The 14,913-nt window shown below is 57.1% G+C and overlaps 1 protein-coding gene across 2 annotated transcripts in view; it reads left to right on the top strand.

Moving 5' to 3' along the window:
* HPCAL1 (hippocalcin like 1) overlaps positions 1-14,913 on the top strand; it is a 105,115-nt gene that overhangs the window by 86,167 nt on the left and 4,035 nt on the right. For both annotated transcript variants that reach the window (XM_047069538.1, XM_047069537.1), the window contains one exon: positions 12,519-12,914. In XM_047069538.1, coding sequence (XP_046925494.1) covers positions 12,537-12,914 — 378 coding nt within the window. In that variant the 5' untranslated portion in view covers positions 12,519-12,536. The remainder of the gene's footprint in view (positions 1-12,518; positions 12,915-14,913) is intronic.

The raw sequence follows: 14,913 nt of genomic DNA, 5'->3' as shown, positions 1-14,913 counted from the left end.
TGGCAGATTCCTTCCAAGTTTAAAAACAAAAAAAAGAAAAAGAAAAAGAAAAAAATTTTTGGTGTAGTGAGCTGAGCCCCGAGTAGTATCAAACCAGCATTTGGTGGCAGCCGTGTCCCCAGGAGCTCTGCCGTGGGGAGGGACCTACATCCCAGCGAAGCGAGCGGACCTCCCAGCTGCTGCAGACGCGTCCACTGGGGCTCACACATGCCTCGGGGTCCACACGGCCCCAGACAGGATTCCCAGACAGGAAAGCAAGGCTGTGAGACACATGACCTTCCGGGCCTCTGACTCCGCTCCGAGGCTGGGAGTGAGCGCCGTGCTAGTAACAATTAACTTCTCTGCTCATACACATGCCAGCTTGCCTCCCTCACAGCGCTGGGTCGGGCCTTACCCTTTTCCCGAAAACGAATTCAGAGGCACCTTTTCAGACGTTTTTTGACCCGGACTTGACAAATTTGAACTGCCCTTCGAGTCAGTAGTCTGAATTCCTAGGATTTGATGGCATTTTTTTTCTTCTGCCCCCGAGCTGCCCCACCTCCCCACACCCTACCTTTGTTAATCTATCCACTGGTTCCATATTGTTCTGCACTGTTCAGTACTGTGATGTTATTGGTGCCATATGTTATATGGTTATTATGTCACTGCTCATGAAGGGGCCTCACGGCTCTGGAGGCCTGTCCCCGGCCTGCCCTGGCAGAGCGCGGCTCTGGCATGTTCTTCCCGGGAGGCTCACGGCGGCTCCCTGTTGACGTCCTCAGGTTCCCGTGTGCAGTGAAGTCCCGGTGTGCAGTCTAAACCGGGTGAGGGTCCAGACGTGGTGGAGGGAGTGAGTGAGTGAATGGTAAACGCGGCCCATGCTCTTTTCTGTAAGATAAGAACGAGCCCAGGAGGGAAACCCTCGTGGTCCCAAACACTGATGTGCTGGAAAGGCCGTCGTCAGCACCCCCCACCCCTGCCCAACCAGGCCTGTGTTCTCCTCCACTGGGAGCCGGCGAACAGACTGAGGCTTTGGACAATCAGTGGGGGGGGGGGGGGGGGCACACCAGTATGGATGGCGGGGGGGGGGGCGTGGTATATACATAATGTATGCGCCGTGGGGTGTGGAGGGGTGCGGTGTGTGGGGGTGTGGGGGTGTGTTGGGAGTGCACACCCTGTCCTGTGCAGATCTGGGCCGCCCAGCCTCCTCGGAACACTGGGGCTTGCTCTGGGCGAATTCCAGAACTCTCCTTCCGCACCTGCTGCTTCCCCGTCCTTGAGGGGTGCGTCCTGTGCAGAAACCGTCTCCTCCATGCACCACGGGCCCGAACCAGGCAGAAGCCACAACTGAGTCCCCGGGAGACACCTGGCCCGTAGAGAAGAGCCCAGCCTCTCCCTCAGGGGCTCCCCCTCCCCCCAGGGGGCTCACAGTGTCCCACGGCCGGCAGGGAAGGAGCACACCCCACTGGGGCTCTGCCCTGCCGTCATAGGCCTGTCCTTTTCTTCTCATTTTCTCTGAAGAACAGGAGTTGGAATTTCACTGACCCGGACCTGCACCGGTTGTGTCTGCGCCGCTGGGATCCCGGGTTTTCACGCTCGGTGCTGGGCCCGCGGGCGAGAAGTGGCCGTGAGAAGTGCAGGCCGCCCACGAGCCCCGGCCGGCCTTGGCCTCGGCCTCCAGCCCGCTTCTGTTCGATACTGCAATTAAGCTCATTAAGCGCGTCACCCGTTTCTTTTCTCCTCCAAGCTGTGACGTTACCTCCCGGTATTTGTCGGGTGCTTTCCAGTTGTCGGTCCTTTTACACCCTTCGGTTTCCCATTATCTTCACGGCTACCACAGCAGCCGGTACGGACTGTTCCTCAGGAAACTGAGGCCCAGAGAAGTTATGAGAACAGCGGAGGCCGTAAGGGAGGCAGGGGAGTCCGGCAGGAGCCCAGGCTGGCTATTTTCTGCGCACCTGCTGCCCGGCGTGGCCCTTTTGTGCACGGCCACCTCCCACCGGGCATTCTGGTCCCGTGGCCAGAGGAGCGCACGGAGACTGGGCCTGGCCCAGGGCGCCCTCTGCCTCCCAAGAGCTGCGCCGCTGACCCGGGTGTGCGGACACTGCCCCCTAGGATCCGTTTCCCTCCTGGGGGGTGTTGTCCGCCCCGGTGTTCCGACACCTGGCACAGAGGGGAAACGGAAACGTCTGCCGGGGTGAGGGAACCAATCCAGAAATTTCACCGCCCACGCCAGCCCGGCGGTGAGCGGTCTGTCCCCATAAGCCTCAAAACTCACACAGGGATGGTCATACGTGGCAGTTTTGGCTTCAGAAAAATCACACGGTCTTGTGGATCCTGCCTAGAGTCCTTTTCCTGTTGTTAGCAGATTCTACAAGGGGGAGGATTGTTCTCTTGGGCATTTCCTCTTCCTTCTCCCCTCTTCCTTCTTTCCCCAGAGGCTCATTTCTGTCTGTTCCACTAACCTACCTTCCTCCGCTGGGCAAGCAGTTCAAAGGGCTCCTCCCCGGGAGACTCAAGTGGCAGTGATGTTGGGTCGAGGCAGGGGCGCCGCCACTCAGGTGACCCCCGCTGGAGGGCGGCAGTAAGGCCCCTGGGCCACCTACGGAGCTGGGGGCACGTTCACGGGGGAGGGAGGAGATGGGCACCGGGTTGGTGAAGGGAGCCCCCGGCCTGACACACCCAAGGCGGGCCCTCTACTCTGCTGTGGCTGTGCCTGTGCCAGTAAATGGAACTTCCGAGATACCAAGTCTGAATTATGGAATGTCCCTTCTTGGAGCTTGAGGCCTAAGCAAGAGAGCACTTTACCACCCTGTTCCATGATATGTTCCCGAATCCCGGATACTGGCGAAGTCACAAAATATTAGAGCAAGAGGGTCCTAGAAGAAACCCATTCACTCACTCGTCGGCTCATTCACTCGGGCATCGTGCCAGGCCCTGTTCTGGGCAACGGAACAGGGGGTGGGGGGCCAATGTATTTGAGATGGGTTCCTTGGAGGAGGCACCCCCAAGAAGATGCAAAGACGTGGACGTTGAGGGGGTGCGCCTTGAGACCAGGCGTAGGGAACAGCAAAGGCAAAGGCCTTGGGGCCAGAACATGGTTTGGCATGAGCGAAGTCTTCTCTTTCCTCAATAAGCTCACAATCTAATGAAGGAAGGACACAAGGAAACGATGTTGCACACGCTGAGGTCATATTAGAAATAGGTTAAAAAATGGGAAGGGGGTGCAGAGGGAAGAGCAATTTTCGGGGCCCAGGACATACATCCCTGAATAAGGAGCGTCTGAGTTGGGCTTTGCTGGTTGAGTAGAAGTTTGCTGGGCAGCCGAGGCCATGAAGCAGTGTTTTCGGAGGCACACGGTATATAGGGAGGGACACACACAGTTCCTCTTCCTGTTGCATTAGCAGCTTCTTCGAGGGACAGAACATTCTCTTGGGGATTTTTCTCTCCTTTCCCCCATTTCTCCCCCCCAACCCCCACCCCGCCCCATCTCCCAGCCCACATTTAGGGCATTCCAATCTCGGCTAAGTGGAAAGGAAGGTTCAGGACCGGAAGGGGAGTTCTCTGCCTTGGCCAGCTCCCTCCCTCCCTCCTTTTATTTTTTAAAGCTTTAGGAAGTCCTGGGGAGTTAAGCTGCTGGCGATGGGTACAGAAGTCAGGAGGGTTTTTGGTTCTCAATCAAGTTCAGTTCTCAATCAAGGTCACAGGTCTGGAGCCCATCCAGCTGGTAAAACTGGATGCAGCAGGTTTTCAGGAAGTCCTCTGAAAATGAGCTCCTGGAAGTCAGTGAGCTCAATCTGGATCTGGGCACACCCTGTTAACCGCTCCCAAGGGTGTCTGTCACTGACCGCCTCTTCCCCCAGATGTGGCCCAGGGGCTTCTGTTCTCCCAGAAGTGGAGGAGGACCACCCCCTTTCTGAAGGACCTAGGTAGGCCGTCATTGCAGCTGGCCTCTAGCAGAGGTCTTGAAACTTGTGGGACTCGCTTGTGTCCTTGTGAGTGAGATGTGAATGCCGTGGGCGCCCTTTCTTTTGTGGGCACCTAGGAGTGAAACAAACAGACCCCTCCCAGCTGGGTGGCAGTTTGCAATGGGCCTGTAAACAGGGTGCTGACGGGCTTCAAGGGTTCTTGTTTGGTGGCCCCAGATCTACTGTCCCAAGGAGCTACCCAGTGATGGCAGCCACTAGAAATACAGAATCGGCCACATTCATGTGTGATGTTAACGTTCCTGGTAGGCCACGTTAAAAACGTAAAAAGGAACAGATGAGATTCACGTTACCAACATGATTCATTTAACTCACGATATCTCAGACGGTCTCGTTTATCATTCCACATGTAATCGGGATAGGAAAATGACTCTGAGATATTTTACATTATTTTTTATGTATTAAGTTGTCAGAACCCAGTGTGTATTTGATACTCTTAGGGCACATTTACGAATTCAGACGGGCCACATCTTACGTGCTCAATAGGCACATGTGGCTGGTGGTTACTTTGTTGGACGTGTCAAGCTTATAGACAGAGAGACTGAGACCCCCCCCCCCCCCCCCCGCGACGTGGAGGTGGCTTGGTGTGGGGGGCGGGGTCGGGAAGGCGGGGTCTCCATTTCGGTCCGAGGATCCTGCCTGCCTGCGCCCTCTAGCGTCCGCCCGGCCGCGTTGCAGCCTGGGCCGCCCCAAAGCGCGCCGTTCCCTTGCTTTGGTTCTGACAGCGGTCACAGACCCCTTGGGACAGGACTGGCCCCTCCCCAGAGCAGCTGCGCTAGAAGCCAAGGCCGCATGCGGCTTGCCTCTGACCCGCTTACTTGGAGACAAGAAGGACGGATTCTCGGCATTAGTCCATTTGTTAATGGGTCACCAGGAGAAAGAACCAGGTCTTACGCTGCATGGGAAACGGCACAAATCGCCTGTTTTCTGCTTGTCCCTCCAGCCCCTGCTTTCCTGCTCTACCCCAGACAGAGGAAGCAGTCATCCCCAAAAGCCCTCTGGTCCCTTGAAGTTCAGATTCGCAGCAGACGCCCTCCCAGCCTCACCCGGAGCGTTGGCCTTTTGTAAGGACTTGGTTCCTCCAGCCTTTCCCCGTCTGTCTCTCTCCAAGTGTTTGTAAATCTGCGTGGCCCAGTGAGCTCTGGAGATCTCACTTGATGAAAGCATTTTAAAGCAATGGATGAAATGTGACCCACGCCACCAGCCAGCATGGAGCTGTGATTAATGGCACATTCGAGCCCTTGGTTCCCAAGAGCCTCACCAGGCGGTTGGTAGAACTCTGCCGTTAAAAAGGCTTTAATTTGCTGGCAGGACCTACTTCGGGTTAAATATTTTCCTAGGGTTCCCCAGCTACATGCGTGCTTTTTTTTTTTTTTTTAATTTAGCACATTAAAAACAATAGCAGAGTCACCGAGAGCCAGAGAGATGGGCGTAAGCGCTATATTAACCCCCTCCCCGTTCCTTCATTACTGTGAATGAAAATGTCATCTTTGACATGCTCGAAAGGCCGTTGCCTGTCTGATCCAAGCCCTGCGTGGCCACGAGGCTTTTCAAGGCAAGTGAGAGGTGGCTCTGATCCCAAATTGATCACCCTTCCTGGCACGTCCGTTCTTCGCCCCGTCCGTCAGTGGAGAGCAGAGTGAGATTTTCTGGTCTACCGATGAGGGTTGGGTGTTTGTTTGCCTGGCCACCGGGGCCGGGGGAGGGAGGGGACGTTGCTGCTGGGAAATGGGGGTGAAGGCTTTGTCTTTGCAGAAACGCTGGCTTTTTGTCGTCTGTCTTTCCAGCCGGCCAGTCGTCAATAAGGTTGGTGCCTTGGCTTAATTGGTAAGAGAGAGGTCACCGTGCATGCAGGGTTCCGCTGTCCCTGGTCCCTGCGAGGCCGGTTGCTTTGGGCCGAGAGCCTCCAGGAGAGAGCTAAAACGAGGCTCTTGGTATTAACCGTTTCGTCTGAGTCTTTGGTAAGCACATGTGAGCCGGTCCAGTGAGGGACTGGCAGTGCACGGGGAGATTTATTTCGTATTCATGGGCTTACTTCATGGCGGAGTGGATGCCAGCCGGGGGCACCGTGGCGGCCTCCATCACCGCCCATGGACCTGGGCAATGAAAGGGCCCGGGGAAGGTCACAGACAAGCACATGCCCCATGGAAGCCTCACTTCTTTGTCTCTAAGACGGAGATGACGTTGCCTTCTCCCGGCCTGGCCAAGCATGACCCCCACCTTCCCAGTGCCCTGGTATCTGGTGTGTGCTCCCTAGAGGTGGCCTGAGTTTGTTTGTTTACATTTATTTATTTTTGAGAGAGAGAGAGAGAGGAGAATGCAAGCAGGGGAAGGGCAGAGAGAAGGAGACAGAGGATCCAAAGCAGGTTCCTCGCTGTGCGTGCAGAGCCCGACACGGGGCTTGAACTCACGAACCGTCAGGTCATGACCTGAGCCGAAATCAAGAGTCGGCCGCTTGACTGACTGAGCCGCCCAGGTGCCCCGAGGTGGCCTAAGTTTTGATTCCACATGCTGTCTTCCCCCCCCCCCCGCCCCGTCATGTTACATCTTGTGCCCCATCCATAGGTGCCTGTGCCGTAAGCAGCCCAGAGCGCTGAGAACCAGGGTGCACATTCAGAGGGCCGGATGGGCTGGAACAGACCGCACGCACACACCCCACCCCCCCTTGCACCCAGCCTGGCACCAGGCCCCGAGAACAGGCTGAGAGCCGGGGCGCCCCGCACTCCTGGGCTTGGGATTTGGGGGAGCAGAGCGCCGGCTGGTGGACACGTGTGGGCAAGCATCCCCGCAATTAAATGGCTCAGGACACGGTGTGGGGTGTGATGAGGCACACAGATCTGTAGACCACACGTTTCCAGATTCCTCCAGGGAATCCTGTACCTACCACCTTCCCGGACTCGACGCCTTTCTTCAGAGAGGGTCACCTCTTGGGAGGAGAGCCTTCCCTACCTCAGCTCCAGGCACAGGAATCTTCGGCCTGGACCTCTAGACCCAGGGGTCTTAGACTATCAGAGCGGGAAGCAGCCCTAGTCCTGGAAGGAGGCCCCCCTCACACCACACTGTCGTGATACTCAGGAAGCACATGGAGAAGGAGGGGCTGGGAGTCCGGATTCTCAGTCTTGTGTGTCACCCGAAGGTGACACACTGGGGAAGGGTCTGGCCAAGCACGAAGTTGCTCCCCAGGCACATCACCGTGCCCTCTGCCTGTGACCTTCTAGCTTTGGGTTGACCGGCCTCGTCCCTCTCCCGGATCTGGTACCTTCCTTTCCAGAAACACCTGTTACCTCGGGCAGAGGAGGTGCGAGGAATTTGGCATTTCTGTGGGGTCTGTGAGTGTATACATCACACACGCGTTCTGAGGCAAACTGATAGCATTGTTCGGAGGGGCGATTTGGTGTTCCGGGAGGTGAGTGGGTCCTAAAGGGACCGATCCTGAGCCCTCAGAGCCTAGCACTTCACAGAAGCCCGCTTGTTTCCCTGGCGAAAAGGGCAGGGTTGCTAATCAGGGCAAAGGATGTGCCACTAATGACCCAAGGTGGCTGTTTGTGACCGTGTTGCCCTGCCCTGGACCCGCCTCCCCCGGGCTGCCCGCAGCAAGATGTGGGGCCTGAGCCGAGTGCTGCCTTCGCCTCCCGGGCCGCTAGGGCTGGTTCCCCGCTGATAAGGTGGGACTGATCTACGAGAAGGGTCTGACAGTAAGCCAATTGTCCCACAGTCCGTGGACCTTCTGGTTGTCCCTGCTGCTGGTGCTCAGGAGTGAGGTTGGGGGAACCGCACGGTGCCCGGCACGGGGTTCTGCCCCACTGTTGTTGCTCAGGTCAGTGCCCAGGGACAGCTGTCTTAGTGTCCCAGGGCTTTCGTAACAAAGTAACAAGGACCGGGCAGCTTCAAGAGCAGGAATTGGTTTTCTCACGGCCCCAGAGGCCAGAAGTCTGAGATCAAGGTGTCAGAAGGTTCAGTTCCTTCCGAGGCCTCTCCTTGGTTTGGAGACGGCTGTCTTGCTGTGACCTCACGCGGCCTTCCCTCCGTCTGTGTCCCAAGCCCCTCTTGTAAGGACACCGGGCAGATTGGATTAGGACGCACCCCAGTGACCTCATTTTACCTTAATTATCTCTTAAAGGCCCGGTCTCGGAATACAGTCACATTCCCAGGTGAATTCGGGTCACACGGGTCTAGAGCAGCGGCTGTCCCGTCCTGCTCGCGCTGGTCCTCCCTGGCCACACACCGCATTACGCCGTCCCCTGTGAGGACGTCAGGGGCGGGGGAAGCGAGGGAAGCAGGTGCAGACGAAGCCACCCGAGGTGCCGCCCGCTGTGCGCGTGGTGGGGAGGCCCGTGTTCTCCACCTTCCGGACGCTGGCCGGGAGACCTCCCCAGTTCACGAGGAGCATGGAAAAGAAGGTTTAACAGCAGCTGAACTGATGAGGGAAATGAAAGATGAGCCCTTTTTCAAGCACAGGTAACACCGGGCCGGAAGTGTGTGAAGTCTTGGCCGGGGGGTGGGGGTAGGTCACGTCTGGGAGCCCTGGGTCGGGTGCTGCTCCGAGGCCCATCACCCACCTCCTTGCTCTGCAGACACAGAGAGGTGGGGCTGCCTTGGAGAAGCCACCCAGTGAGTCACCCCACCCTGGGAGTCCCAGGCGACCTGCCGGGCCACCGGCCTAAAAGTTCTGCAGTCCAGAGTTTGCCGTTCAGAAGTCCTGAGTGACAGGATATGGAGGAGGCCGGGAGGCTGTTTAAACAGAATGGACAGGGGCGCCTGGGCGGCTCAGTCGGTTAAGCGTCTGACTTCGGCTCAGGTCACGATCTCGCGGTCTGTGAGTTCGAGCCCCGTGTCGGGCTCTGTGCTGACAGCTCGGAGCCCGGAGCCTGCTTCTTCGGATTCTGGGTCTCCCTCTCTCTCTCTGACCCTCCCCCCTTCATGCCCTGTCTCTCTCTGTCTCAAAAATAAATAAACGTTAAAAAAATTTTGTTTTTAATTAAAAAAACAAACAGAACGGACAGAGGCAGGCGTGCGGTGAGCAGGTTACTAAAGGGATCCTGACGGGAGCAGGGAGAATTCGCTGGGGACAGCACAGAGGGCGTCCGTGGCTCTGAGCTCCGAGGGCCCTGCCTGCTGCCCGGTTTGCCCGCTCGGTGGCTGGTGTAGCTTCATCAGAGTCACCCTCGGGGGCCCCCACGCGGCACCAGGGGCCTCCCGGACTCGAGTTCCCCCCGTGTGTGTGCGCGTGCGTGTGCGAGAACACGGCACCCAGGAGGCCGGCGTGGGCAAGAGGCGCCTCAGTGAGGGGACCAGCCTCAGGGGACGGGTGTCGGGGTCACACCCGGGGCTGCCTGGATCTGGTCCCCGCACAGGCGAGCCCGTGGATGGACAGATGGACGGGCAGAGAAGGATGGGCACCTGGCCCGAGGCCCAGGCGGCTTCTCCTGTGCCCTCAGCTCCCATCCTTGGGTCTGGTGGGCAAGGGGCTTCATCTGTGGGGCTGAGGGGCGCCTGACCCAGCAGAGCCATGCACATGCGCCCCCCCCCCCCCCGCCCGGTGTCTGTCAGCTCGGGCTGCCCTAACAACGTCCCACAGATCAAGCAACTGAAACAGCAGGAACGTATTCCCTCACAGCCCAGGAGGCTGGGGGTCAAGGTGTGGGCAGGGGTCTCTGGAGGCTGTAGGGAAGCATCTGTTCTGGCTTCTGGAAACCTCTGGTGTTCCTGGGCTTGTGGATGGCTCTGTCTTCTCCACATGGCTTCCTTCTGTACTGTCTGTATCCAACTGTCACCTTTTTCTAAGGACACCCCAATAACCTCATCCTAACTTCCTACGTTCCCGTTTCCAAATAATGTTATATTCACAGGGCTTAAAACCTCAACATCTTTTTTGGTTTGTTTGTTTGTTTGTTTTGTTGGGGGAGTCAACCGTAACGTGAGGGCGCCTGAGGAGACAGACCTGCCACGCTGAACCGTCCCGGGCATCCTGCGCTCACAGTTCTGGGGCACGGGGCCCTGCCCGCCCGGCAGGGCTCTCTGGGGACAGAGCCATCCTGGTGTGCCGTCATCAGGCCCTCCAGGGTGACACTTGGAAGGACCCGGCAGCTCGTGTGGCTGGGGCCCCAAGAGCGATCGTAAAAAATGCAGAATCCAGAGGGAGCCCCCATCTCCAAAGCTGGCTTAGAGCTTTTTCCAACAGGACAGAGATGTTAACGGATGTCTTGACTGTCTGTCTTCTTCTGTGAGACATTTTGGTGTCTGATGTTTCGATTTTCACTTTTTTGGTTTTTTTTTTTTTTTAACGTAGAAACCACAGTGGTCGTGGAAAACATCTGAATTTCCAAAAGGACCGGAAGTTGAATCAGCTATATGTTAACACCCGAACTTTTGGGGGCCCCCCAGAGCATGCTAGGAGGCCCACGCCACCCCAATCCCTGGGGTGGGTCAGAGAGCTGGCCAGTGGAGGCACGGGAGATCCCCCATCTGGACCCCGTGGCCTCGTTCTAGAACACACTGCAATTGGCGAGGTGACCTCATGGTGGACTCGGGTGGGGCAGAAGCAGATCCCCCTGCATTGGTCCTGCCCTTGACATTGGTTCTCCTAACCAGGAAACAGACAGCCAACTTACTCAGGCACTTGCCGGTGTCCACTTTTTAGGGCCAACCTATAGGTAAGAAAACAGACACTGTAAACCCTGACTCTGTCAAAATACCAGTGCCCACGACAGAAGCTGATAAGGAAGGAAGGAGCGGCGGGGCTGATAGCTTGATCTTGTGGAGAGAGAACCAAGAGTCAAGGTGCTTGACCAAGAAATAGAGGTTTGGTTATTTTTATTTTTGTATATTTAGCTTTCGGATAGAAAACACATGCACAGAGTTTGGGATTGAAAAATTTCTGCAAAAGGATTTACGGTAAAAACTCCCCGTCCGACTCTTGGCCGTCAGCCGTCTCTCTCTGGCCAGTGTTATGTCCTAAATAGGTCCTTCCAGACGCAGAAACATGCTCACAAATAGTGTTTTCTTTTTTCACAAATGGTAGCAAACTACGTAGCTGCTCCGAACTTTCTCCTTTCACTTAAAAATGCATCTTGAGGGGCGCCTGGGCGGCTCAGTCAGTGAAGCGTCCGACTTCGGCTCAGGTCACGATCTCATGGTTTGTGAATTCGAGCCCACGTCGGGCTCTGTGCCGACAGCTCGGAGCCTGGAGCCTGCTTCGGATTCTGCGTCTCCCTCTCTCTCTGCCCCTTGCCCCGCTCACTCCCTGTCTCTCTCTGTTTCAAAAATAAATAAACATTAAAAAAAAAATTTTTTTAACGCATCTTGATCGCTGCTTCTCAGTACGTGATGACGGACGCCTGGGTTAGTGTTACAGACAGCGGCTCAGGAAGCAACAGCGTGCACGGGCTGTTCGCACAGGTCGAAGTATCTTTAGCGACGTTCCTCAAAATGGGATCGCTGGGCGTTTGCAGTTTTGAAAGACATTGCCAAACCGCCCTCCATAGGAGTTAGGAAGGGAACTTGAAGTGTGTAATTTAGAGTTATAAAGATAACAAGTAAAAACAGGGATATGTGTCATAAAACCAATAAAGCCCAGGAGGGGACGAAGGAGGAAATGCCGGGGAGATGAGATGAACCACATCTGTTACCCTTCCTGATGGGGATTCGGTGCGTACTCTTTAGAGCTTACAAACACACACGCCGTTCAGAGTGGTCCCCTCTGGGACTGGGGCAGGAGACATCTTCCTCTCACTGTGTTTTCCTACGTGCTCGAAAAATGATGAGGCCATGTTCATGTGTTACTGCCAGAGGCAGACAGCTGTGTCCGTGTCTAATAGTGACACCACCCCAGGACCAGTCTTCTGTGTAGGCTGGGTGGGAAACCGCTGTGGGGAGCAGGTTCTGTGCTCCCACGGGTGCCTGGTCGCTTACGGGTGACATTTGAGAATCGAGGACTGTCCCGGGCCCCTTCTGGTTCCACCCCGCCCCCCGCCCCCTGTCCCTGGGAGTTTCTCAGAGGCAAAACAGAGAGGGGACTCCTGAAAAGTTTCTGGACACCTGTTCTGAGGGGAAAGCCGGAAGGTGGTGCCTGAGAGAGGAAAGAAAGAACTATTCAGACCCCAGGGTCCCGGGGTGCGCTCCACGTGGCAGGACCTTCGTCAGGAGGGTGAGGACCGAATCCTCAACTCTTGTACAGACCCAGTGGACAGCTGATAGGCGCCTCATTCCGCTGATTTTAAGTTGCGTTCCCCCCCTACACACACACACACACACACACACACACACACACACACACACACACAGAGTCATTTCCCCATTCCGGAAGTCAGAATGTGTCTTTCGCTGCAAGCATGGGGCAGCTCGGCTTTGCCAGGGGTGCGGGACTCATGGCCCACCTTCCTGCAGGGTGTCCTGGGCGGGCCGAGACCTCCCACGCACGGCGGTGGCCTCTCCAGCCCTCCGAGCGCAACACGCAGGGGGAGTTTCTCGGCCGCCCCACGGAGGCTGCAGGCGGCGGGGGGTGGGGTGGGGGACGGGCCCCGGGTGCCCCCGGCTGATGGCCCTGTCTTGCAGGTGTAGCCGCCGGCCACCATGGGCAAACAGAACAGCAAGCTGCGGCCCGAGGTGCTGCAGGACCTGCGTGAGAACACGGAGTTCACCGACCACGAGCTGCAGGAGTGGTACAAGGGCTTCCTCAAGGACTGCCCCACCGGCCACCTGACCGTGGACGAGTTCAAGAAGATCTACGCCAACTTCTTCCCCTACGGCGACGCCTCCAAGTTCGCCGAGCACGTCTTCCGCACCTTCGACACCAACGGGGACGGCACCATCGACTTCCGGGAGTTCATCATCGCGCTGAGCGTCACCTCGCGGGGCAAGCTGGAGCAGAAGCTCAAGTGGGCCTTCAGCATGTACGACCTGGACGGCAACGGCTACATCAGCCGCAGCGAGATGCTGGAGATCGTGCAGGTACGGCTCCGCGCCACGCCGGGCCCCGCCCCCCTCCCCGGACGCGTGTGGCGGTCGCCGCGGCGTCGGGTCATTCTCGGCCGGGGCGCCCCCTCCCCCACCCCGCACCGTGCGCTTTTGAAGGTGCCCGGCTGGCACCTAACCGAGCGGGGCCTTGCAATAGGAATGATAAGAGCCCGGGTTTCTCGATCACTTGCTTGTCCGCGTCAGGCCCGGGGCCTAAGGGCTCTGATCTGTTTCTTCACGACCCTGTGCGCCAGCGCCCTTCTCTGCATTTCACAAAATCTGAGCCTCGGAGAGGTGATGCCCTAAGAAAGAACAGAGCTGAAAATTAACAATTGAGGGGTCCCTTGATGCTTGCGGAAGGCGCCTGCTAGGAGACCTTTTCGAATCCCCGTATTCGAGAATGCAGCCGGCAGCTTGTAATGTCCCCGGGAACGCGCGGTTGTAAAGCAGAACCGAAGCGTTAGTGGCCCTGGAATAAGTCAGACGCAGGAGGGACACCTCTTCATGAGACCTTCTCGCCTCACCTTCGCGCCTGTCAGGAGCTCTGGCAGGTGAGGCTGTTTTCCAGAAAGAAACCAAGTTTTGTTCACTTCGCCAGAGGGACCCCGGAGCTGCTCCTTCCTGGTGCCCCCCTGTGCCCCCTCTCCTGGAGCCTGGGGGAGCCGGTTCTAGAATTCCTCAGAAGAGGCGTTCTCTACATGGAAGGAAGCAGCTTCTTGGCTCAGGAACGAAGTCTTGAGCAAAGAGCATCAAACCGGCCACGAGTGGCCTGATCAACCCATGTCTCAAATAGGTGGTCTTCACAAAGAATAAATCGACACAGGTTTGGGGAACTCTGTGGTCCATTCGTCGCTTCCGGTCCGTAGCTATACGGGGTGGGAGAAGTAAGAAATCTGCCTCCCTGGAATGTCTTCATCCTGCCCTACCCGTCAGCCCTTTGGCAACCAGGCATGCCCTTCCCCTGTCCCCTCGCATAGCTCCTCAGCTTGCCAGGTGGGCTACCCATCCCTACACCTTTCGCAGAACGGACTGGTGTTTGAATTTAAGAAAAAAAATTTTTGTTTCATGTTTATTTATTTTTGAGAGAGAGAAAGCGGGAGACAGAGTGTCAGCAGGGGAGGGGCGGAGAGCGAGGGAGACGCAGAATCCGAAGCAGGCTCCGGGCTCTGAGCTGTCAGCACAGGGCCCGACGAGGGGCTGGAACCCACGAACTGCGAGATCCTGACCTGAGCCGAAGGCGGATGCTTAACCGGCTGAGCCTCCCAGGCGCCCCAGAATGGACTGCTGTTTTAAGTCCTTCAGAAGCCTACCTACCAAGTCCTTGCAGGGGCTTGGTGCTGCCTTTGGCTCTGCACTTGGGCAGGAGGGTTGGCCCGGGCCCGGGAGGGTGTCCTGTCTCAGGAAGATGCACACCCGCGTGGCACAGCTCCCCTGGGCCGTGAGGCTGGTGGGAGACGGGACCAGGCCAGGCCTGCCCCTGCCCTGAAAACAGAGAGGGGGCAAGGAGCAGGGGAACATAATACATATGGGAAAACTCACTCAGGACCACTCTTTTTTGGGTTTTGTTTTTGTGTTTTTCATGCCCTGCTTTTTTAAGTTATAATAAGTCTCAGACTTTTGCTGTTCTTGGTCTGTTGTTTCAGGAATGGGGGTATCAGTCAGGCCACTTGCACGGAAGCCCCTTCCTCCTTGCATGTTACTCTGATGGTCGCTGGCCTCCTCGCGGCCCCTCCACACGCACGCCTGTGCCCACCACGGCACGGGGACGCGTGTCCAGGCTGGGCCCCCGGGACAGAGACACACAGGGATGGCCCGTGGTGGTGGTGAGCCCGCGGATGGCAGTGCTCTAAAGAGAAGGGCTTCTATCCTTCTGGAGAGACCCGTGCCACCTCGCTGCTGCCCCTTTCTGGGGCTGGTTTTCTCCCTATGGGTTTCAGGGACTAAATCTTTCCTGTTCTAGACTGAGGTAGTACATATATGTCTGTGTGCCCAC

The sequence above is a fragment of the Lynx rufus genome, unplaced genomic scaffold (genome assembly GCF_022079265.1).
Source record: "Lynx rufus isolate CCGP_SWC_20201006 ecotype Redwood Valley unplaced genomic scaffold, mLynRuf1.p SCAF_8, whole genome shotgun sequence".
Taxonomy (NCBI): domain Eukaryota; kingdom Metazoa; phylum Chordata; class Mammalia; order Carnivora; family Felidae; genus Lynx; species Lynx rufus.
This window is presented reverse-complemented; position numbering and strand designations above follow the sequence as displayed.